At 41.0% G+C, this 26,797-nt stretch overlaps 1 protein-coding gene across 1 annotated transcript; it reads right to left on the minus strand.

Moving 5' to 3' along the window:
* Positions 1-1,641: 1,641 nt before the first annotated feature.
* camk1da (calcium/calmodulin-dependent protein kinase 1Da) lies at positions 1,642-25,370 on the minus strand. Its single transcript, XM_034131620.1, has 11 exons — positions 25,122-25,370; positions 14,068-14,199; positions 13,393-13,467; positions 10,321-10,459; positions 9,927-10,053; positions 9,192-9,267; positions 7,725-7,837; positions 7,231-7,309; positions 7,042-7,129; positions 6,589-6,793; positions 1,642-5,803 (listed from the first exon to the last, which is right to left on the minus strand). Exons 1-11 carry the CDS (start codon positions 25,217-25,219, stop codon positions 5,679-5,681), a joined length of 1,257 nt encoding a protein of 418 aa, XP_033987511.1. The 5' UTR covers positions 25,220-25,370; the 3' UTR covers positions 1,642-5,678.
* Between the last annotated feature and the right edge of the window lie 1,427 nt (positions 25,371-26,797).

Consider the following 26,797-nt stretch of genomic DNA (forward strand, 5'->3'; position numbering starts at 1 on the left):
TCGTATGCATTCATCTCTTCTGGCAAATAATCAGCCCTCAAGGAAAGCAGAACTCTTCTGATACCAAAATATTGTCCCGTTTCCTACAGAATCTGCATTCATAGAGATTAGCATGAAAGTAACACAGGTACAAGAGGAACTGTACCTTAACCCTGCAGCAGCCAAACATGCATATCCAATGCTTAAAACAACTCGTTGCTAGCTCGGAAACTACCGGAAATGATTGCAGGAGTTACTATAATAAAAGAGACAGGAAGTTCAAGATTTGCGATGGTCTTGAAAGAGAGGTCAAATTGAGTATTATTGGCCTAGCAGTGGAAACGATGCCATGGTGGCGAAAGAAACACCCCCACAAGCCTGAAAAAAAACCAGGAGTCATGTTTCGACCATTCAGGATTTATTCAAGGACAAAGACAAACAAATCACAATCAGTCTTTCTGGCCTGTGTCATCATGGTAACTCTGATATGTGCACATGATTGTCGAAGGCATCTGATATACAAGCCCCATTAACAAAGAGCCATCTTCATCAACATCGTAGAACAATTAGTGCGCTCTGAGGAAGGAGGGTGTCGCCTGAGTGATGGCGGCGGTGCACAGGATGGGAGTTGTGGTCACATGCAGAGAGTAAATACAATACGGCGGCTCTGGACAGGACACCCACAGGGAGACACTGGGTCCCTACTCCCTAACAACAGCAAGTATCAAGTTTTAGTTCCACAAACAGTTTTCAGAGGTCGAGCTGCTCTCATTAGTTGCGTTAGCAGCTGCTAGCATAGCAGCTAACAAACCTAGCAACTCTTTCCCTCCATGAGAGATAATGCTAATATTGTGACTACTAAAGTGTTTAGCAACATACTTTATCAAGTATTCGCTTAACCTACATATGAGTAAATTCTTTGTCTAATTTCAAGATACCTTCAGATGTAGAACTTAGCAAACATAGCAAATATATTACTGTGTTAAACTCAGCAAAACATCCACGGCTAGCTAAGTAGCCTCAGTTGAAGCTATACAAGCTAATAGCTTCATGTCCTTGTTAAGTAAATATAGTCATATTCTATGTCATGAATAAGGCAATATTCCTTGTCATACAATTCAAATGGAAAAATCTTTATTTTAATAATTTACGTTCTTGCCATATCATTCCAACCCAGTCTCACGGCATTTCGTGTTATAGTCACGAAATTAATTTAATCTATTGATTCGTGTTCACCAACACGATTTTCGCATTTTTTTCGTGTCACACAGAACGATTTTAAAAGCAATGTATTTCTATTGGTAGTATGTTTCGTGCCTGCACCACATCTTTTTGTCCGGTCGGGTCTTGGAATACCAGAAGCTGTGTGGTTCATAAACACATTTTCTTACTCAATATCTTACCCTAAGCCTAACCCTATCCCTTTTATTTTAAATTGTATAATGTCTGAGTTTTTTTGCTGTCCGCAAGGAAAAGAAATGGGGCTCAGAGCCTCAGAATACTGAAATCTGTATTTTTTGTCATCTCTTTTTCCTTCTAATTTGTTATTATTTGGTGCAGGCACGAAACATACTACCAATATAAATACATTGCTTCTAAAATCGTTCTGTGTCAGAATACTGAAATCTGTATTTTTTTGTATCTGTTTTTCCTTCTAATTTGTTATTATTTACATTGCTTTTAAAATCGTTCTGTGTGACACGAAAAAAATGGGAAAACCATGTTGGTGAACACGAATCAATAGATTAATTTCGTGACTACAACACGAAATGCCGTGAGACTGTGTTCATTCATGTATGCAGGAAATCAGCTGGAATTCCCTCTTATAAGCAGACGTTTTTGTTCTCTTGATAAGTGCTAGTTAGCCCAAATATTTCCACCTATGGAAACTGTTTGTGGAGGTGAAACTCTGCTACTAGGTAAACTGGGATATCTCAACCTGTGTAAGTCTTTACATAATACAGATACTAACATCGTACAAGGGCATATAAGATTATGCAAACACTCATGGTGAAGTTGAATCTTTGAAGCACTTCTATCAACATGCATGTGTTTTTTTATCTTTTGTGATAGCATCTTGGTTAAAAAAAAAGGCGAAAGGGTGGACGAGCGCCGCTCCTCCTTAACAGTGTGTGTCTGATTCGGTCACAGCTTTGGATTTCTTCCGTTATAATGGCAGAAATGACAGCCTGAGTTCACTTGGTGATTGACGTGACACTGCAACAGTGATGGCGTTACACGGCAATGTGTAGCTCTCAGTCTCGTGTGGGACAGTATACATGACAGCAGACCGACCTTATTTTAACATTAAACATTCTATAGAGAATACAATCAACTTTCCTCGACACACTTACTCCCTCTCACATGCTTGAACAGCAAAACATCGGTACATTTTATGTTGAAAATTATTATTCATATTCACAATCTATTTACAGGAGAGATGTTAAGATTCATTCATGAATCTTTAAACAGCAGACATAAAGACCTAGAGCAGCCTAATACTGAACCCTCGTCCTGTTGGTAAACCTCATTTCCATTTCCAATTTTAGAGCATATTCTTACAGTGTTTGTTGACCATTCAATAATATATTTTTTGCCACATAAAAAACATGTACGACAATTTAAAATGGATTTCATTCAAAATCAATAATGCACTTTTTTATCCCCCTAAAATGTAAATGTTTTATCCTTATATTTTTGAACTATAGGTGCTGAAGTTTCCTAATTCCCCCTAAAATATTTTGGCGACACACTGTAAAAAAGAATGCATAGCAATCAAGTGGTTTGTATATATGGTTACAGTGAATTATCCGATTAGGTGATCATAATAAGTAAAGCCCTTACATGGTTTTAAGTTCCCCTAAGTAAAACAATATACCTCCATGGACTCTCTTTAGAGTTGGACCCTGCTCAAAACTTTCACATTAAAAATATGTTTCTGAAAGGTGAACTGTGTCCATGTGCAACGTTAACTTTCTCTATGACTGCACTTAATAAATAACAAAATAAATCAGCCTAACAGGCCTTCAGTTCACAACTAACCCTACGAACATTAATGAACTAAACCTATATTTTGACTGGATTAGTTGCTAGGAAAACTGCCATTATGTGTCTTTGCATCAATGCCAGTGCAATATTCACAAGGTATGAGGTGCTGAAGAAAACATAGATTGGATAGCATTCACACATGTCTTGTCATAGTTTGTTCTGGTCAACTTCAGTGGAACTTATCACACACAACGACTCAACCAGCCAAAAGGGATTTACTGTCTTTTTGCCATAAGCACTTTGCAGCACTCGGTGTAAATAATTTAAAAAAAGGTAAATGGCTACAGATTAGGTAAGGAACAAAGTGAATACATGTTTTCTCCAGATTAATTTGCAGCTGGAGTTCAGCCCTTAGTTTTAGTCGACTTGTGTCTCGAACAGCTTCATATCTGACTAGTTCTGTATTCGCCAATTCACCCAGTAGAACAAACCAAATGTCTTTGTTTCTAGCACTGGTCTTTGGCTACATTTCACAATAAAGGGATCAGAAGAATTGCATCATGACAATCTGATATGTGTGAGCATTCAACATTGTACAGTTCTGTCTTAACTGACATTTCCACCAGTAACGATAGACTGTGAAAGCTTGTGGAATCATGAGAAGGCTCCATCAAAAACAGCTCAAAATAAAGTCAGTCTGTCATCTCAAACCTAATGATCCATTGAACAGCAACTACTAGCCATTTTTGGACCATCTCATTTAAGTTGGAGAACCATGCTACGCTAACCAGGATTCCCAACAACTGCTCTTGGATCAAGCAACAACCAACTAATCCTCACTGTTGTTTTGGTAGTTCTGTCCAATTATGTCTAAGAGCTTTGGTGCGCTGTTCCAGGGTTCAGGATGTTATTAACAAAACAAAATGGACCAAAAATGCTGCTGATCAAGACACCTTTGAGTCTGGGGGTTCAAAACGTCTAGGCCCAAGTTTAAAGCTGCCTTCACATGACAAACGGTAAAAAGGCTATGGGCTGGCGTTGCCGTTGTGTTTCAATGGAGTGAGCTTTACCGCCCAACTAAGGTGACGCTCATGGCTCGATAATGTTGCAGTGCTGAAAGTTCAAATGACTTCCACTTTGACCTTGATTACCGCTGACCTTTTGACGTGCCGTGCTAAGCGGCGCAAGCTAGCAGATGAAGTAACCATAGAAACAGAACTTAACTAGCTGTTTCACCGTACAACTCTGCGCCCAACCTCGTGATGAGCGAAGAGCAAATGCTAAAAGTGAAGCTGGAATCAAGTATTTAAATGACGAGTCATTACAAAACTGCAATAAGGACACATCTAACAACGTAAGCCCCAGATCATATCTGTGATGGCTCGGTACCTGGACCAAATAACAGGAAATATATTTCCACCAGCTCACAGTGCAGCCGCAGCTTTCCCTGAGCACTTCTGAACTGGGTGCAGCTTGACGATGCTAAAGGGTGATATCATGGCTTCTCTAGAAGGCGCAGGACCAGCAGGCAACAGCTTCTCCATCTTGGATTTTCATCACACAGGTCAAATACTCTGAAGACCCTTGTGGGACATAGTAAGTGAAATATCACGTGTTTTGTGGCCATCTTCAAACTGCACTGCGCTGCTTGTATAGGAATACGAAGGCCAAGCTAACTTGTAGTTCCTTACATTCTCAACTGGAGGCAGAAACAAAAACGACCCTATACTAAACCTGCTGCATGCTCATCATATAACCTGTATGTGTGTCCCTTAAAAGGTGATTGTTATAAAAGTCTTATGAAGAAAGAAAATAATAGACAGATCAGTATCTTTTGGACAATAAATAAGTCACACAATGCTCTGACATCCTCTGTGATAAACACAAGAGGCTCACCTGACCCTTTGTAGCGCTTACTCATGGTTCCACATCTCAACAGTCGTATGGTACGTTTATAGCACTTCTTAAAGCACAAACAAACACAAAAAAGCCCATAAGAACATATAAAACACCTTAAAGATGATATATGTAGCTTTTAAACATGAATGAATCGTTGTCCCATTAGCTGCAACATTTGTAAAGTTATTTAAGCCTCTGAATTACACACAGTCACCAGGTCACATTTGGCTGCCAATTGTAGTGTTGATTAATCTAAATTCGATCAAAGTGGCAAGATCAATTTGACAATAATGTGCTTGCTTTTTGAAAAGTTACATATACCACCTTTGACATTTACATTAATATGAAATAAAACAATCCAGTTGTCAACACTCATACCTTATTTGGAAAAAGGCTAAATAAAGTGGTGCAGGAAAGACCAGATTAAAAAAGGAAGTTGAAGTTGAAATTGAATAATATGATAACACGGCCCCACCGTCAACCACCAATCACGGCTCAAGCTTGTGCCAGCGACGCCCCAAATAATTTACCAGCAACCAATTCAAGCTGGGCTTCCAAACATCCTCCTAATGTCTGTCGCCATGTGTCGCTGTGGCTGGAAGAATCCAACATGGCGTCCTGGTGGGGAAGCAGTGGGCGTACAGTATCAGCGGGGTGGAGGTAAAGTCCTCTGCTCTCCTGGGAGCAGGGCGGGGAACTTGCTGGGGGAAAAGCAGTGAGGAGAGGGAGAAACAAAGTCTTCCTCCGTCTCTTTCTGTCTCTCTACCTCACAGTGCTGTGGCCTCCCAGCTAGTTCTCCGCGGGACCTGGCGTCACTTGGTCTCTGTGAGCATCGGGGGGGTGACCACCGTGGGGTGTTGCCGGGTCAGATCGGCCCCGGCAGCGGGAGAGGAGGCTGCAGACGCCAGACTGCAGGGAGTGACCGGGGCAGCAGCATCTGAGAGAGGAAGTTGGCAGAAATGTTTTTTATAATGTAAATTGACCCTTGGCTAAGCTACACCTTCTCCATTACAGTAACTATGCCTTTCATTCTGGCATGGCACATGAGGAATACATTTCAGCAGATTTGTCCTCTTAGCATACCTGCCAAGACTAGGCTGTGAACAAGAGAGATTTTCTGCACTATGAGCAAATGGCCGACCCTCAACCAATCTGCCTTAATTTGAAGTTGTGCAGGAACGAGTCCTGAAACCCGGCAATGAGTTAGCATTTTAGCATTACCTGTTCCCTCCTCATTAAGTGAATGTTTTATGTCTGTGGTTAACACAAGTTAAGAGATTCCAATGTTTTGTTCTCCTCAACATCACTAAATACCCCATCATTTTGCCTGAAGCTTCTACAAGTTACTAAATAAGACTTCTAAACTCCATCGCGCCAAACGCGAGTCCACCTTTAGCTTAGCAGAGGCAGCCATGCGACCATGATGTAGTTCCTTTATAGCCTAACATTAGCTTTTTAACTACTGGAGATTGCATTTATGCTTAAAAAATTATGAGAATTGTGTTTATATGTGGAGATTATCTTGATAAAGAAAACCTGTAAGTATTGTAAACATGTGTTTACCACAGATCTTGTTTTCTGCCATATTCCGACATCTAATGGAGAAATGCATTCACGGTTGCTAAACTAAAATTGCTGTTATGTGGATGGGGTACATTTTATTTAGTACACATTTGTTCTATAGACTTTCTGGTGCTACTGATACTAATGACTTATACTCACTTTCTTTGTGGGGAACTGCTACGTTGTTTTCTGTGTTATCGGCTGTGTTAGCGCCCTGGCTCTGCGTCGCCTGGCCCGTGTTTTGGCTCTGGCCCGTCTGGCTCGGCCTGGTCGGCAGGTTGGAGGCGTCCATGCTGCTCCCCATGCTGCTGCCAAGCTGCAACCGCCTCATGTGCCGAACCACGGCGGTGGCATTGAACGCTTGCTGGAGAGGGAAATGAAATTGGATGATGAAAAGCTGGATGTGCCATTTAGACCCAGAGACAAACTGTGTGAAGAGCAGTTCTTAAGGAAAGTGTTACACCCTCCTCTGATAAAGAAGGGTAACTCCTAGCATTACGGTGGGGGAGTCATTCAACTTCTAAGAACACAGACACTTGTTTGAGGACTTGTACTGGAGTAAATTGCTGCAAAGGAGCTAAAACCACCCAAAAAAAATATGAGTAAACAAACCCTCCATTTGCTCTTGGCGAAGTTCTTTTTGATCTGCCGGCTCACTGACTCATGGATGTTCTTGCAGAGTGCTGTATCCCCGGAAATCCTTAAACACACACACAGAAATTCTCATTCTCAACCTTTCTGACTGTACATCTACTACTGATGTTATGTCTTAGTGTTATTCTGTGTGAGTGTGTTTCTCACCAGGGGTGTCTGAGCGCCTGATCACAGGTGAAACGCTTTTCTGGATCCTTTTCCATCAGACTGCCGATGAAATCCTTGGCTGGAAAAAAAACATGTTTTAAAGAGCCATAAAACGTCAGACAAACACCAGGCCAACTTGAAAGAGCCTTTTGAAAAATAATCTTGATGAAATCTATTTCAACTCATGTTAACCCATGCTTACAAAGACAACGCTGATGTTTAGCAGCTATAGGATTTACCATGCTCTTCATCTTAGTTAGTGGACCATGAAGGTATGTAAAAAAATCAATCAAACCAATAGTTGTTTAGCCATTTTGAACAAACTGCAAATACTCATGGTGGCGCACGAAAAATAAATCAGACGATTACACTATTCAACATGAATGTCTGTATAACGTGTATTTATGCAGTTTTTTACAACATATCAGAAAACTAACCCCCCCCCCCCCCCCACACACACACACACACACAGGAGGAAGAGGCAGAAGGCTCACCTGAGTCTGATATGTCGTCCCAATACGGAGTGTCAAACTCGTAGTCGGCTTTCAGGATCTGTTCAAAAAGCTTGGAGTCGTTCTCATCGTAGAATGGAGGGTAACCACACAGCCTGAACACAACACAACACACTTTATCCACTTGCTGATTTACTATTAAATGTACAGTATATATATTAATTCAATTGAATTGAATTCACTAATTTGAAACCATTCATTTATGGCTGAAATAATAGACTGAAAAAAGTTGGTTGGAAAAAAAACTGTGTTCCAACGGTTGCCAGATTTCCAAGTGTGAACTGAAGCTGCTCCAACAACCAAAAACATCACCTGCAATGCATTAGGTAATTTCTGGATACACCAAGAGATTTAGCTAAAAACTAATTAAAATGACACATACACGCACACACGCACCGACACACAAAAACAGTGATTATCATGGCTGATTACCTGATCTGTTCTTTCCAGCTGAGCAGCAGCTAAAAGCTCACATAGTCTGAATCAATGCGCTAATTGTGCTCATTGCAGGGAGAAACTCTCTCTGTCGTTCAAATAAATTCAAAGTCTCTTCATTGGCAAGAAAGTAATAAAGGAACACACTGTTACCAAAGTATCAAAATAAACTACAGGTTTATATGAATACAAATATTAAAAATGTATGTGTGTGTCCCATAGACACATGTATTTAATAGAGTCACAGACCGTCCTTCCAAACATCACAGTCACATCACAGAAGTGTTAGACACAGTGTGTGTGCTGCCACCTCGCACGCTCTGCATCGTATTAACTGAGGCTGTTCACCTCTGACCCCGGATCCGACCTCACATTCAATGTCTGTCAGGCGGAGCACACACACACACACACACACACACACACACACACACACACACACACACACACACACACAAATATACACACATGTGGGAGCAGCACCAGTGTCTCAGGTTGAGCTGTATGACCTTTAAGGGCATTGGCGTAGGGCATAGGGCGTTAGGCTCCAGGCACATACATTAGCATACTAGCTTATCATAGGTATCTGTTTACGAGAGATCTAATTAATATAATACACATGTATCTAAAATTCTAAATGAACCTATTATATAAATGGATATGACTAATTTCTAATAGCCTGCAACTGAGACTTTGTTACAGTCACTTGTTACAGTTATATTTCAGTGGAAGGTAAAGTCAGAAATCATCAAAGTAATATAAAAAAAGTAACTGTAGTGTTTAAAGAGATGTTTCCACTTCCACAGCAAACATTGGATTGATCACAGTCAGTGTATTTACTTTCACAGCGAAAGTAGGCAACAGAAGTCTGTGATGTGTGAAGACAACGTGATCATCTGTTCATGTGTTTCCTGTGAATCTGACACCAACTGAAAGTGTGCTGTGTGTTGAGCCAGGCTGCGAGGATGAAACCAGGGGCCTTACAGTGTGATCACAAAGAAGATATGTGTTACTTACAGGATGTAGGCGATCACTCCGATGGACCAGCAGTCCACAGCCTTACTGTACGGCTTCTGGGCGAGAACTTCTGGAGCTGAAAGGGAAAAAATGGTGAGCCTCGGTTGATTGTTTCAGCTATTTCTGTATTAATGTGATTCCATTGCAGTAGCCGGTGTCTGTTTACCCAAGCTTAAATCTGGGTTGTGCTTGAGGTCCAGTTAAAACTCCTATGAGACTTTCACAGGATAACGTAACTGTTTTATGAGTCCCACATTTCATGGTGGGACAATTTAACAAGTTCTCATGGCTCTAAAAAGTTATCCTGGCATGAAAAAGACCCAAACTAAGCACTTCATGTTCAGTTTTCCTGTATTTCATAAAAAATCTAACTGCAGGTTCGTACAATCAGACATTATTATTTTGTCTCACTGTATCAGATAGCAGCTGATGTCTAGCTTTCGATTCTCTACATGTTGAAACGGTGCAGGTCAAGAGGCATTTATTAGCACACTATTTTTTGTTAACATGTATTATTTAAAACCCATTAACAGTGGTGTGGTTTTAAAACAGTAAAAAGGAAGCAGGAGTGAGATTTCAGCCATGTAGCTAACATTAGCTTACAATCTGCTAGCGATGGTTGTTGATATTTCCCTACTAGTAAAGTGTTTCAGAACTTAATTCAAGAGGGAAATCTGTCAGCTTTTCGAGGTAAGAAAAAGAGATAAGACAAAGATAACAGACTGGGCCCCTTACCCACATATCCTGGCGTGCCGCATGCTGTGGACATGACATCCCCACTGCCCTCCATCTTGGAAAGACCAAAGTCGCTGATCATGATCTTTGACTCGTCTTGAGGATTAAAATACAGCAAGTTCTCTGGCTGCGAAAGAGGGACAGAAAAGTATGTTATTAAACTTTTGGGTTATAAATGTACATATAATATACATATAAATGTATATTTCAAACATCATAGTCTGAACCGATAACATAAATACAACACTATAGAAAGAGACAGGCGCAACTTTCCTAATGGAGGCCGTTTGGACACATCTCCTTTCAGCCGAAGGTGACCCTAACACTGACCTAGAATTGCTGCAGTAATTGTTTTTAAAATAGGGAGGTGAGTGTGTGTGTGTGTGTGTGGTACCTTCAGGTCACGGTGCACGATGCCCATCTTGTGCAGGTAGTTCACAGCGTCCAGGACTTGTCGGATCAGTGTGCTCGCATCTTTCTCCGTGTAAAAACCTTTTTCCACAATTCGGTCAAACAGCTCGCCACCAGACACCCTGCACATAGGGGAGAAGTGTGTGTGTTTGTTATAAGCATTAGCATCCACAACAACATCAACACACTCCGTCACACACATTCCAAAATGAAAAATTCGGAATATTCGTAATGATTCAAATCTGAGTTTTGAGTAAATATAGCAGCAGAAAAACATAAACAATTATGCCAGTAACCTGTAAAAGGTGACTCGATTGAGATTTCTGGTAATTCATGAGCTGTAGGTGTCCCCAGCCAAGAGTGTGAGCCATGTACACACACACACACACACACACACACACACACACACACACACACACACACACACACACTTTATTGTAGCTTTCATACTTTGTTTTTTTTGGGTTTCTACTACTCTACTCTGTCTCCCCCCCATGTAAAAGCTTGTTAAGTTAGTTATTAAGCAGTGAGTGGGGGTCCTCAGGTGGGGGCAGCCTAATGAGACTGCATGTGATAGAGCAAGGGGAGCCAAATGTTGTTGAGTCACATGACTTCACAAAAACTCACTGGGTTGTCTAATTGTCTGTGTATTGGCAGTCACTCCACTGTGTGTGTATGTGTGTGTGTATGTGTGTCCCTATAAGACCTTAAGATAAGACTAGTTCATAACAGATGATTTAAATCCTCCCAAACATAATTCTTGCAGTAATGGCGCTATACTTCCTTCATGTCCTGATTTTAAATATGATGTTCTGAAATAATAATAACCTTTACCCCCTGTAAAAATTACAACTTTTGATCAAACAGCTGTTTTGCAGCATCTTCGATAGCAACGTTTTGAAGAAATGCTGTAGAAGAAACTGTGTACTTTGGTTAAACTTCAAAGTAAAATCTGATAAAGTACAGCTGAGTTGGTTAATATTCTCAGTTATTGCAGTGCGGCTCTGTGCAAAAGAAACAAATTAAGGAGTTCATCTGTAATTCCTCCCCTCTGGCAGATTCTTCTAATAGTTACTGTTATGTTTTATGAACCCAGAGCACATGAAGTGACTTGTTCAAGTGTTCATACAGTATGTCCAGACACAGAGCTCCCCCTGCTGGAGCCAAACCTCACATCTCATCCAATACCCTCATACAATGGGCTCTATGTCCCCTTTTGACAATACACGCTGGAGCAAATCATGCAACATAAGAAATCAGCATGTCTGTACTGTAGTAACTGTAGCAACACAGTAGCAGGCACTGTCATTTCACTAGTAGTAATAATAGGAACCATAGTAGAAGTCATCACTCAGCCTTTACTACATGTTTATACTTTGTGCTTCAACATTTAAGGAACACACACACACACGCAGTTGCATGGCATGTCTGTGGGGTGTCGTCACGGTGACAGATCAGATTAGAGCATGTGGAAGTTAAACTCTAATGAAGTTTCTGAAAAAAAGAGATCAGAATTAATTGCTAATCCTTCCTCTTCAAAGAGGCCAGCGACTTGTTCCGTTTCAGAGGCAGTCTGTCTGGTAATGAGAACACACGCACTCACTCACATACACCCACACACCCAACCACCCACCCACCCACCCACCCACACACACACACACACACACACACACACACAGACACATGGAGAAAAGGAGATCAGCCAGCATGGTTGCATAAGAAGACCATGGCATTCAGACAAAAACAAACACACAAACACACACACACACACACACACACGGATTCAGGGCTTGGTTTAATGCACAAAAAGTGGAATTACCACCTTATGATTTTATGCCAACAGTTAAATTAACGTACATGTCTGTCCAAATCGCATTACTTTATCACTTCATCATACATGTAGAGATTTGTAGGACATTTTCATAATGGCTTTGTAAGGTCACAATGACCTCTGATCAGTCCATGCTTGAGGCAAGGGGACTCTACACTTTCTGTGATACAAAATGTACAAGACGAAGACAAGAAAAAACCAACAAACCAAGATAGAAACTCAAGGTCACAAATACGGTATGCACAAAATGAACACACTGTCACACACACAGAGCCAAAATAGAAGGCTGAGGGATTGTGACCTCAGTTAAGCTTTTTTAATAAACAATAAATCACCCAAAAGAAAATAGGTCAAAGATTACAGCGCTCAGGCAATATATTCAAGGTGCAATGCGTGAAATAAGATAGAATTTGACCATTTGAAAAATTAACTAGCATATTAACAGAAGATGTTACAGATTACAGATGACTAATGTCCAAGAAAAAACTAAAATTGGAACCAAAGAACTGTCAAAACTGAATGGTAAAATTACCAGACCATTTTGTCATGATACAATTTCAGCAAAGAACAGTTTATATAAGTAAAGTGAAGAAGTGCCCGGCTGTAGCAGAGTGCTCACAAACATATCACTTTATTACCTTTAGACATGTCCTCTCAGACATGCTTTGATAACAGCCTTTTCCTCGCCAGATGATGCAATACTATTTGTTCTCAATTTGTTAAAGCCAGTTTCTCTCCATGTGCTTTTATTTTGTTCTAATATGCAACTCACGCGACAAATCAGCATCGATATAAAGCCCGTCCGGATGATCGATATTCATCACAGCGTGGCCTGATTGTCTCCCTTCGGCTGAAGTGACATAAGATAAGCCGTGATGATCGGGGGTGAAGGAAGCACGGTCATTGCTTTGATTTTCCAAATCAGACTGATAATAATCAACAAGCATAGTTCCTCAATGACTTTCCTGACTGTAATCGCAATAAATTCACAAGCGAAATAACAAAGCTAAAGTTAATGGAGGTGCCATAAAGTCACAATTCAGGGAACATTATTATGATATGTTCAAATGTAATCTGAAAGATGTAGTTTCTGGTGAGAAACTTGAATACATTCAGTTGATTGACTTGAAACCAATGAGTATATGTTGAAGTACATGGGATCACATGGGGTTTTTGTACTCATCAGCTGCTATACGAATCTAATGACATCAAAGATGAACTCACAGCTGCATGATCAGGTAGAGGTGGTCAGGACTCTCATAGATGTCCTCCAGGGCCACGATGTTCTCATGCTTGATCCTGCAAAGGAAAAAAGGTGACATATTTGAGAAAAAGCTGCAACAATTCTTACTTCATACAACATTAATAGAACTTAATTACTATTAATCATAATGACTAATCTACAAAGTTTTAGCTTTCACATTAAAGGGGCCCTATTCTGCTCATTTTCAGGTACATATTTGTATTTGTTTGCCTCTAATGTGATATGCTTCATGCTTAATGTTCAAAAAGGTCTTCATTTTTTTTTTTTACATACTGCCTGTGCTGCAGCAAATATTTCACTTTTTTGGGAACTTTTGGATTTTAGCCTTTGCTAGCCATTTACACGCACAAACACCTATAAAACACACTACGGGGAAAGGAAAAAACCCCAAAAGCATAACAGGTCCTCTTTAAAGTAACAACATTTTTCATTTTCTGCTGTTTTCCATGGTAACAACCCTGTGAGTAGGATGTGTTGGAGTGATAGCGTCTGTGTTCAAGCAATACCTTGTGTGTTGGATTGATACAATGAATGTGTGTATATGTATGTGTACCTAAGGGGGCTAGGTTCGCTGAGTTACACGGTTGCCCCGGTAACCAGGAATTAGGAGTGTGTGTTTTTCTAACAGTACTCACTTCCTCAGCACGGCGATCTCGTTCTCGATACTGCTCTCCTTCCCCTTCAGCGCCTTCTTAGGGATGCACTTCACCGCAAACATCCGGCTCGTCAGCCTCTCCTGGGCCAGGACCACCTCAGAAAATGCTCCTCTGTCGGCACATAAAGAATAAAGTCACGTGACTCACAAACACATTGGTTATTGGACAATACAACCTTCCATCCTAGACTGGTGTCCCTCTGGTTCTCATATTATATACCATTTCATGAAACACAGTTTGCACTCTTACATAAACCAGCAGGATTTAACAAGGAGCGTCATTTGAAGATATTTTCAAGTAGTAGAAAGGCTATTTAAGGACATGTGTCCTGAAATCATTCAAGACACTTTATGCAGAAAGTGCTCTGGTGATTTAGTATTGCATTTACTAGAATCTAACTTTAAACCTTTCGTTTTGTTTGTTATAATTAGTTGTCAGTGCTATTTCTGTAGCCAGGGTTATTCCAATGTATAACAAAAACTTGTAACAACAAGGTATAACAACTACTTTACACTGTGTCACACCTGTAAAACCGATAACACTGTGTAACACATGGAACACCATGTTACACAAGTAAGACTGTTTAACACCGTAATAACGGCAACAACTGTAACAATGTGTAATACCACTGTGTAAGAACAATGTGTTAAAACAATGTGTAGCACAATTTGAAACACTGCTTTGTAACACCACACTGTAACAACTTTGTAACACATTTGTAACACTAGGTAACACCAATGCAATGACTGTGAATGATGCAGACACAAGCCCAGTAAGTCCCCAGAAAATCCAATAACGCCGTTTTGTTCAGGTGCCAAGGAGGAACTGGAAAAAGTAAATAGATCACAGCTCGGAAATGGCATTAATGGCGTAGATAAATAGTATTATTTCATTAAGTGCATAATGTAACCACGTCTCAGACAAGATACACCACAATCATCCTCCTTGAACAATCTAATCTGTAGCCCTCTGTCAACTTCAACATTGCTCTTACATCTACTCTACACACACACACACACACACACACACACTGAAGAGCTTGCTTTCTTCGTGTGTCTTCCTCCCAATTTTTTTGTGTGTGCTTCATGCCTTAGCAGCAGAGTGCGTAGGCTTAAATAGCACTGTTACCACAGCAGCAATTAAGTGCCAATTATAGTCTGAATTCTCACTGTGGATGTGAGGATGAGAGAGAGAGAGCATTGAGAGGAAATATCTGTACAGTCTTCTAAACGATTAGAGGGAACATCCACAGAACAGACACATGAAGCAGAATCTGGTTTAAAAAAGCTCCAGACACTGTCATCCAACCCATTGTCCATATGGTGTGAAGAGCGGGCTGCGCTCCAGAAGCAGAGCCTCAACAGATGGGACCTGCATGCAGATCTCTGTAGGACAACATTAAAAATTAACAGAAGAAAAATGAACATGCAGGCTGGGATTACTTCAAATCACTATCCAATGATAATGATACAAAAAGGAGATGACACAGTGGTCTGGATTAATGTCAACAACATGCTAAGACCTGATAAACAGAAGATGATTCACTATTATTCAGAGCGACCCAGAACAAGACACTGAATATCTCCGGCGGGCGGACAAGACAAATTGTCATCTGAAGAACTTGCTTGGATTTTGGCAATATCAATGCTAACCTGCTCCATTAGTATGTTTAAAGGTCCCCCATTATACTGTTTTTCATCAATATATTATAGGTCTCAGATATATACAAAACATGTCTCTGAAGTGTTTGGCTCGAAATACCAAACCGATCATGCATTGTAGCATCCCATAATCCCCTCTGTTTCAGCCCTGTTTCAAAAGGGCTGATTCTCTGTCTGTTACTTTAAGGTCCTTACACACCAAGCCGATTTTCGGCGTCGATAGATGTCTGGCCGTCGATGAGCGTCGTGTCGCCCTACTCAGATTGGTGTGTCTTGGTGTGTACTGCACCGTCGTGTCTTTTCAGCCGTGCCGACACCTTCCGCCGCCGATTCAACATGTTGAATCGGGAGGCTGTCGGCTAAGGGCCGTCGGCCAAATAAATCACTCTGATTGGCTGTTCAGTTTAGCGAATCAGTGCATGAGAAGCGAAACGGAAGTGAGGGACCCAAACAAACTATTAAGAAGGCAAATCTGAGATTTAATTTAACTCCAGCTCTCGACACAGGTTCGGGAAAGCCCCATGAGCTTCTCGCTGTAGAGTGAAAATGGAACGCACACGCTATTTGTTGTTTATTTATATCACGCAGTCTGTTCTTCTTCTCTCGGTGTATCACGCAGTCTGTCTTCCGGTTGCCTCTTTTGAATGACGAATACACACTACCGACACCTGCTGGTAAGGAGAGTTATTGCCACTCACGCATGCGCAGTTCGTACGTGCAACTTGGCCGTCGGCTGAAGTCTTTGCGGTGTGACACATGGCCAAGACGCAGGAGTTTTGGTGTGTAAGGACCTTTAGATGAAAATAAGGAGCCCCTCCCCACGCCCCTCTGAAAGATATTTGGTTAAAAAGAACACAATGGTGCTCTAGGAGGAGATTCAGTTGATAAGAGGGGGGGGGGGGGTGTTACCTTGGTAGGTGATTGGCTAATGGTTACACAAGCCAAAAAAACATTATGACATAAAGTGACCAAAATCAGCTCTTTTCAGACAAGTTTTTATATAAATGGATCAGGACAAAAAGTGAGCGAATCTTTTTTCCTGACATTTTCAGAATCTCTTTACACAGAGGGGACACATGTTGATGTATAAAAGACGTGAAAAAGTGGATTTTGCATAATAGGTCCCCTTTAATGACTGCCATGTCCAACAGCTTAGTGTGACATGTAACCATGCTAACATTTGTAAACTAGTACCAAACCAACCAGCTAACACCAACCATGAAGCCAAATCGGGCCAGGGGCATAAAGTGATTGAACACCTGACAAAATACTGAAATTTCCTCTGTGGTGGTTTGTGTGCCTGCTATCGATTTGCTAGAAAAAGGGGATTGACTATACTGGAGAGAAAGATGATGACATGCACAGCCTTTAAGGTATGGATTGCCATGGCAACAGCCCTGACCACCCTTCTGTTTACATGTATCACCATGGAAACAGCTTCAGCCTTTGAGCAAGGACGTGCTTGGACTCTGTCCAACCCCATCTTGGGAACCCACAGATAATTATGACGTGACCTTGCAGCTCCCCTCAGCATTTAACATGTTTCAGCTCTTTATTTTGTTTTTCTGACACGCTGACTGTTTCTGCAGGCAGCTGTTTACCGAGAGAAATGTCTGAAAGAAGAGAAACAGCCTTGACTTTATCTTCTTTTCTTCAATGGCTGGAGTTCAAAGAAATGACCTCACATCTTGGAGGTCCTCTGCTCGTATTACTGGTGTGGAAGCAGTGAAGATGAGGAGTCAAATGGATGAGAAGGAAGTCTGCATGATACACGACCTGAGAGAGTGGACATTATTCAGGGCCCATTGATCTGAAAAACCAATCTTCTCAAAAATGATCGAAAGCCCAACAAACATCAATGGCTCAAATGCCTATTTATCTGAGCATACACCCATGCGAAGGCCTACAACTCTATTTCAAAATTCTGCCAATCCCAATTATTCCAACAGTTTTGAAATGTGGGTCTGTTTTTTTTACATATAGCATATAAATATATACGTATGTGTTTAAGTTAATAGTTGGTACTTGATGTGTTGTAACCTTGTTGATTACCCAAATTAAGCATTCAACGATAGAGGCAGCATATTTGTATTTGTGAAAGCACACAAGAGTGATGTGTTAGTAAATGTATAAGACATGTATTCAACTCTATTTTAAATTATAATAATAAAAGAAAATTGAACCCTGACCCTTTTGGCACAACAAAACATAGAGAGTGATGGATTTAAAGAATTATAATATGATCTCACGTAACAAAAGCTTCCCATGAATGAGAGGGTTAGTGAAGGGCTTATTAGCTATAGATGAAGCTCTTAGTCCAACCCTGGCTGTAAGACATGAAACAAAAATTGAACAGGCACATTTCCCTCTATGAGCCTCATGTTTGCTTAAGAGGTTCGTGATATAACAGACTCTTATAAAGGTGATGTCATGATTTGGCTTCTGTTGTACTGGTACAAACGGATACAAACACATGCTCACACTTGCTTTTTGATGTTAGCATTCCCTTTCCCAGCAGCTCTGCCTAATCCAATATACCTGGGGGCACACCCTGTAAACAGGTGTTAGCAGGACGGTGGTACATTATTAAAGATGATTTAGTCAGGATTATTTAGGCTCCATTCAATAGATTACAGACATAAGAGAAGTTAACAGTAGCAGAAGTTACGTCAGGGTGCGGCTGGTCTCGGAGGTTACACAGAGTGAATGGCATGCACCAATAGCTTATAATGAATAACTGTGGGTCGGAGCATCAGCTGTTTGAATATAATGTGAATGGTTTATTAGTGATTAATTGGTTGAAATGACCTAATAGTGGAGTAGACACCATGGCCGCCAGTTACTCAGAATTGAGTTTCGAGTAAAAGTGCTTTGACGTTGTTGAAGAGAAGGCTATATGTCTAGATATAGACCCAGGGAATGTCTGAATAAGTCTAAAAGGGGAGAAAGAGAGGGGACGACATGCAGCAAAGGGTTCTGAGTCAGATTTGAACCAAGACTGCTGCTAAGGAAGACATCTTAGTACATGGGGCCTTGCTACCTGGTGAGCTACCGGAACAACCACCATTATCGTTCTGTTATGGGAGAAACCACAATCCGGCTTGTCTGTTTTTCTTTAAAATATCTCAAATTGTCTTGGGCAGTAAGGGAAGGGGAATGCTGGCTGAAACCTGGCAACATGTGTTGAGTCAGATCACTTCAACTGTAACACAACCTCCTTTTTGGCATTTAAAGTTCAGTTTTGTGCTCGAGGACAACTTGAGAGTAACTGGGCTAAGCTCTGCCAGATAAACAGCCACACACACACACACACACACACACACACACACACACACACACACACACACACACACACACACACACTGATCCGAGTACAGTGATGGGACTCTGTGAAAGTAGGTCTGCTATAATGCAAAAAAAGCCTCTGAGGAGTGACGGTGTGTGTGTGTGTATGTGTGTGTGTGTGTGTGTGTGTGTGTGTGTGTGTGTGTACATTCTGTCCTAAATTACCTGTCGAGAAGACAGAGTGTGTGGTCGCCGGCAGTGGAGCTGTTGCGGCGCTGCTTCCATTAACGGCAGAAATCATTCTCTATCTGATGGGCAACAGTGAGCCGTAACTGCGCCAACCCCTGCATAGCTACCAAATATTATGGGAAATATTATCTGGTTAGACGTTGTTACACTATAATTAATGTGATTGCTATAGGAAAATAAATGTTGTTATGGTGAATAAAAGAGGCAAGAAGCAGGTGAGTTATACCAAACATTACTCAAGAAAGTCTAGTTGTATTTAAACCAATATAAATCACTACTGATCAGATGATGGGTGCAGACATAACCTCACTTTGGGGATTTTTAACATTATAGTAAAGTGTTACTCATATACTCAGTAGATTTACTGTAAATTATGAGTTACTTTTTTCCAATGTTTGTTAAGATTGCTCATTCCTATAATGGAATTGGTAATGCAAGCTAACTACTAATTACAACACAGTAACCAATCGGCATGGATAACTTAGTTTTTATGCAACCTCTATGTGTTGAATGAATAAGGTTGCTGAACAGCACTCCTGCACCATCTTTTACTGAACACAAGTTGCATTAACTTGAATGGAAATTATCTTTTTTCCTGTTGCTTTAAACTTTGCCGAATATGGACTTTTCTCTCCGGGAGAAACATGACTTAGCCATGGTGAATTTGTTTTACCGTGACAAAGGTTCTGTAACTGAAAATTAAGTATTCTTTTGTCAATGAACGATCAATTTGTTTGTTCTAACATGAAGTGTGTCCAACAGCACTGAAAAATTGGCTCGGGGCTTTCATAAACTGGATGTGTGTGTGTCGCCAAGGGCTTTTAATAGCGCACTGATCCCATAATGGACTTGTGTTTATAATCATTCATATTCAGATGTCTGGATACATGTGTCAATGTGATCTATCCCTCTTCACAAACACACACTCATTAAATGTATTCAGTGATGAGCGGAGTGCTGTCAAAGGACAAAAACAAGTATTTTGTTTACTGCATATATTTATAGGAAAAGTGACCTCTGCTGCTTTTGATTTAATTGTCTATGTGAATATGTGTAGAACAAAGTATCAATGTGACTGAGAATGAATCAGTAGCATCAGCAACACAGTCATTAACAAAGCCACAATAACAACACCATTACCATTGAGGTAAACACGACATGGACTTATTTTTGAATGTTTGTTGTATGCGAAAGATCAGCTGTTATCACATGATCTAACTGAGAAATCTTTGTCTGTTGATGAAGACGATGAGATGATGCTGAAAGCTTTGGGGAGAAAAAAATAGTAAGTGACCCTTGAGTAAAGATGATATGGCAGTGTTGTAGTCAAGTCACCGATTCTCATGTCCGAGTCGAGTCATCATAGCCTGTGTTCGAGTACGAGTCACGAGCCATCATGTATTAATCTGAGTGGATATATTTGTTTAAATTGAGCGGTTGGTTTGGTTCTTATCAATCAATATTTGTTATTGTCTACAATGCTTTTATCCTTTTATTTGCTGCATTGCTTTTATTCTGTCTTTTTTATAGTCATTTGTCTTTTTAACTGCTGTGAAGAACTTTGGGCTGCAATTTTTTGTATGAAGGGTGCAACATAAATATAATTCTAATCATTTATATATTATTATCAAGGTGTTTTGCACACGCTGGGGCAGAGTACATCCGAGTAAATCCGTGCTCGAGACAAAACTAGCTCGAGTTCGAGTCCAAGTCCGATCGTCAATTTGCGCGTCGGAGTTTGAGTTTGAGTCCATCAGTGCGCAAGTCTGAGTCGGAGTCCTTGTGTGAGAGAATTCACGAGTCCGAGTTAGAGTTTGAGCCCATCACTGCACAAGTCCGAGTCCAGGACTCAAGTACTCCAAGTCTGTTATGGTAAAAGAAGTGGCAATAAACTACATTTTTCTCTTAATACCACCATCACAGAGAACAACAACATTAATACCGGGACCAAGACGCACAAAAAAACAATTCTCCCTCCATCAAAACCACTATCCATGTCATCATCACCTTAAAGGGCCCATGTCATGGCCATTTCCACTGATCATAATTCCATTGTTGAGGTCTACTAGAATAGATTTATATTGTGCATTTTTCCAAACTCACATTGGTTTCTCATACAGCATCTCTGTAAACTACGTGTATTCACTGAATTTCACTCTCTGCCTTTAATGGCTCGTTGTAGCTCCAATAGCTCCAGCCCCCACCCTCCCTGTGAGCACAGTGTGCTCTGATTGGTCGGGACGTTGTGAATCGCGCTGAGCTCCGTGGAGGTGTTGTTTCCTTGTTTAGGATACACAGCGAAACACAGCCAAACTCATCCTGAGCACACACAAAGTCACAGCCGAAGTAAAAACAATAAGTGTGGCTTGATATTGAGTAAGAAAAAGGTTGATAAACGCTGTGAGAATGGGTCTGCAGAGAGAATTTCGCCACGATCCCAACTGTCTCTTATCAGCCTGCAGCCAGGGAGGAGAAATCAGCAGAGCTGCCTGCACTGTGTGTGTGTGAGGAAGTCCGTGGATTGGTCAATTTGGACTAATCAGCGGGGGCTTAACGTAACGGCTCCGCGGACGTAATGTAACGACTCCACGGATTGGTCCATTTCGTTCCGGGTACGGCTTGACATCATGCCGTACCCGGAACGAAATGGAAGAATCAAATGGACAATGACGTATCTCCAACGAGGCGTTTTGGGGAGGTATTTTCTGTGTTAGAGTTTTACTCGCTACAGGGTGTACTTTGAGGGTTTTGACTCTGCACACCGTTTACATGCATAAAAACCTTCATAACACACAAGGGGACGGGTAATAACCGGAAAAGCATGACATGGGCCCTTTAACTTCCTGTTGTAATCAAAAGTGCACCGCTGAGCAGAATCATCCCCGGTGAATATGTTTTTTTTGTCACACAGCCTACAATCGTCTTTAGATCTATTTATAAGACTCTATTTATATCAGAGAAGAATAGAAACTTGTCATGTCCTCACTACACTGTTGGAGTTGAACGGGGGGGCACACAGGGAGGTGTACGACATAATGAGAAGGTGAGGGGGGGGCTCTGCAGTCAGAACAGAGCCAACTGCCAGGAAGTAGAGCATCAATTAAGGGCAGCGTGCCCTACATGGCACAATGACGTTCCCACAATGCACCAGCTTCATGCACGTCCACTACTTTACTTTATGTCTCTTTAACACACACATAGGAACAAACTCCTGCTGGTATTAAATTATTGAACAGTGAGCGACTGGGACACAAAGCACCAGGGGAGGGAAATAAGACACCAACCACACACACACAGAGCGCAGACACACACACACACACACACACACACACACACACACACACACACACACACACACACACACACACACACACACACACACACACACACACACACACACACACACACACACACACACACACACACACACACACACACACACACACACACACACACACACACACACAAAGTCGATGGGGGCACAAAAGGTATGGCACACACTGAGGAAGAGTATCAGGACCCATAACAGAGGATGTGTTTAGGTGCACACACACACTCACACACTTACCCACACACACACAACAGTTGCCAGTGTATGCAGGGTGATTCAGTGAGTAGACGAAACCGGATGGGTCAGTGTCAGATCCGTGACATCACGTCCTGTCAGTCCAGATAAAGCTCAGAAATGCTGACGCAGAGAACATTTCACACTGCAGTAAAACTCGGACCGGTCTTCAGTGTTCCAACACGTGCCGCTGCACCTGAACACACCACTGCTGCTGCTGAATGCACACATTCAGATGTGTATTTCTGTTAGTTTCACTGTTTTCGCTGACAATGTTTTTTGGCTGGCCAGGCTGCTGCTTTCACCCCCTACTCTGCTTCCTCATCCGCTGATAAAGACTCACCTGTTCCAGAGTCACAGCCACCAGCTGCTCTTATATGCTGATCACTAATCACCTCCCCATCTCCAACCTACAACCACACACACACAATCGCTCTTATCCGCTGATGCATCAAGTTCAAAGATCTGTCAGCAGCTCTGGTTAATGTGTGGCTGCAACATGGAGGACTCGGATCATTGAGTCCTGGACCAGTCTGCATCCTGACTGTGAGGGAGACAGTGTGTGTGTGAGAGAGTGTATGTGAGAGGGTGTATGAAAGTGTGTGTGAGTGTGTGCGAGAGAATGTGGCAATGATTGTTTGTGAAAGTTATTCTTCTCTTATTATTATTGTAACTTTTATTATTAATGTCAGAAGTAGTAGCAGTAGTATGTTTTATATATTTGTATTTTATTATATATGTTGCATCGTTGGAGGAGCTCAGGTCATAAGATTTTCATTGCCATTTTTACACTGTAGCATGTGCATATGACATTAAAACTTTTGAATCTTTGAATTTGAAATATTTTGAAAATGTTTCGGCTTTATTAGAGAGATTTTAAGGTTTTAATAAACGAGATGACACGCGTAAATTGCAGTAGATTAGTAGTATTTTAAATTGTTGATGACATCCATCAGTTATGTTAAGCTTATTTTCTGGAGTTTAGGTTATTGTCAACACAGCTGTTTTATCTTTGAATGTTAAAAACTAATATCATGTACAAGTGTTTTGGCAGCCCACACCATCCTACACAACGTAACCCACAAGGTCACGACCCCAGGAGCACAGCATCAGCAGCCCGACAGAGAAGCCCCAGCACCACATGCTCCATACCCAGCCCAAAATCCAGTAGAGAGATGCTGATGCACTGATGACTGCCGACCTGGGGGAGACCACACACACCTGCTCCGTCTCATATGTGCCTCACTGATGAGCTGTGATACTGTAAAGTGTCATGAACACTACTTAAAAGTAATCCCACTTTCTAATGTTTGTGTGTGTGTGGATTTCAGGTGAATTGAAGTTCCTCTGTCCTCATTCAGTCATTACGTAACGTGATTCAACTTCTTTCTATTCAGGGGAACATTCCTAATCCCATTACAGCTAATCCCAATCTGTGTCTGTGTCTGTGTCCCCCCCCTTTTCCTCACAGCAGGACCAACAGAGGCTCTCTGGGACGAGCTGTCAGAGATTTGCGGGGCTGTCGCAGTTTTCAAATGAGTAGGAGGAAGGAAGAGGAAGAGGAGACATTTCCTAACATGGAGCTGGAGAGTGATAGGTGAAAGAGGAAGAGGGGTTGAGTGTAATGGTGACACTGTTACTGCTGATGACAGACTGAATTCCCTGCTGTCATCAACAGGAACATCCCCTCTAGGAATATTACACAATGTGCCAAAAACATAAAACCCTGTATTACCCCGAGCTCACTTCATCGTACAAGCCCCTGCACACACTCCATTCAGATCACACTGGCATTGTAAAATAAACTACTAAACACATTCACAGCCAACAGGAATACATACAGGTTTTTTATATAAATATGATAAGCATATGGGGAAATTACCATTTGATTAGATAAGAGTCAGCGAAAGTGTGAAAACTAGTTAAAATAAATGGCTGACATAATAGGCTACTGTTTAAATAGTGAGCTCAAAGAGAACTGTTTTAAATCTCAAAAATGTATAAATGGTGATTAAATTGTTAAATTGTTAAGGTTAAATGTGATGTGATAAATGGTTGAAATAGAGGTGTAAATAAATATATAAATATATGTCATTATTGTGGAGTAACTCTGGAAAACCATTGTCAGACTGTCATTTCTGAAACATTATTATACACACACTGCCTGTTATTACAACAGTGTGTGTAGAAGAAGACACATATATAATACTGCAACATTCACACTCCTTTCATACATAACTGAAATATCATATGACTGAAGTTAGTCTACTCACGTGCCGAGGACTTCTTTAAAATCAAAAATCTTCTTGATGTCGTCCTCCTGTTTCTTCCACGTCTCTCCTCTACCGGTGTCTCCGTTCTCCCGAGCCATGGCGCTGCTTCTCCGGCCAAGTCCGACCGACTGACCGACCCGGAGCTGCGGGGAAACAGGAAAGGTAGCAGGAGATGAGAGCAACGACGCCGAGCTGAGAGTGTGCTCCTCGGATACTGCAGGACATGAGAGTCCGCCTGCAGGTTACCGTGTCCCTGATGCAGCTGCTCTCTCTCTCTCTCTCTCTCTCTCTCTCTCTCTCTCTCTCTCTCTCTCTCTCTCTCTCTCTCTCTCTCTCTCAATTTCTAATTCAAATTCAAAGAAGCTTTATTGGCATGTATTGACAAAGCACACTGTACAAGGTAGGCCTAATTCAACAGTGAAAAATAAGTGTTAATAATATCATATAATGTAAAGTCAAGTAAAGAAGCTGAACATCATGATAGGCCTACTAATAATGATGTCTCTCTTTCTGTCACTCCTCTCTCTCTCTCTTTCGCTCTCTGTCTCTCCTGCACCTCTCCAGTTATTTAAACAGCTGCTGTCAATTTCACGAGTAGAAAACATCACTTCCCGTCAGATCTTTCAAAAATAAAAGCCTGTATATTTACACAACGTGGAGCATGAATACATTATTATTTACACATTACAGATTTGTTAAGATGTTCCATAATGTTCACAATATAATACGTATATTACCATTATTAGGACTAATATAGTAAAACCATACATCATACATCAAATGTATGTGTTAATATATATAATATATATATACAGCTCTGGAAAAAATAAAGAATCCACTGCACAATTATCAATTTCTTTGGTTTTACTAATTATAGTTATGCCTTTTAGTAAAATTATCATTTTTTCTTTTATTCTATAAACTACTGACAACCTTTCTCTGTGTTGGATAGGCTGACATACATGTAGAGATTGAGATTCAAGAACAATGTGCAATAGTCTCTTAGTTTTTTCCAGAGCTGCATATACCATAAGATAAACAAAAAACAGTCAATTTGATGACTCTGGTGATGTTATATAATACAAAAATAATAATTTGATACACAAACCGAGCCTTTTCAATGACAGCCAAACCCCAAATTGACCTCTCCTCTCCTCTCCAAACACTATTTAGTTTTTAATATTTCACAGGTAGGCTAAAGATTTTTGTCAAATTTGAGCAATTTAAAAAAAAATCTCACATTTCTGTTTTATTTTTAAAGCAATTTCCCCAAGTTTCCTGTAATACGCTGTTACGCATGCGTAGCTTGACCGCGGTCCTGCATGTCTGACGTCGTTAAACGATTTTCGGGTTTTCCTCTTCTGCACAACAACTTGATGCGTTTTATTTTTACCTCACTACATGTTAAACTGTGTACAATAATACTAAAACGGAGCCATATTTTGGCAATGCATGTTGTTATGTAGATAAAAAAAAGACCTGATGGGATGCTGCTCTTGCATCTTGTCCGGTAAAAGGAGTGATGGTGTCAGTTCGCAATGCACCATCATGCACCATCATCATCACTATGGGACCTCCAACAGCAAGGCTCCACACAGCGGCACGTGGATCAGCTGTGACCCGGCTGCAGCCTCACCTTCACCGGGCTTAAACCGTGCTCTGATCCCTAGGTCAGC

This window comes from Trematomus bernacchii, unplaced genomic scaffold (genome assembly GCF_902827165.1).
Source record: "Trematomus bernacchii unplaced genomic scaffold, fTreBer1.1, whole genome shotgun sequence".
NCBI lineage: Eukaryota > Metazoa > Chordata > Actinopteri > Perciformes > Nototheniidae > Trematomus > Trematomus bernacchii.

Coding starts and splice junctions, on each gene's coding strand:
- camk1da (XM_034131620.1), bottom strand. CDS start 25,219: ATGGCTCGGGAGAACGGAGACACCGGTAGAGGAGAGACGTGGAAGAAA. Junction 9,268..9,926: donor CGGCACGCCAGGATATGTGG/GTAAGGGGCCCA, acceptor TTTCCCTTTCAG/CTCCAGAAGTTCTCGCCCAG. Junction 7,310..7,724: donor GGACGACATATCAGACTCAG/GTGAGCCTTCTG, acceptor TTTTTTTTCCAG/CCAAGGATTTCATCGGCAGT.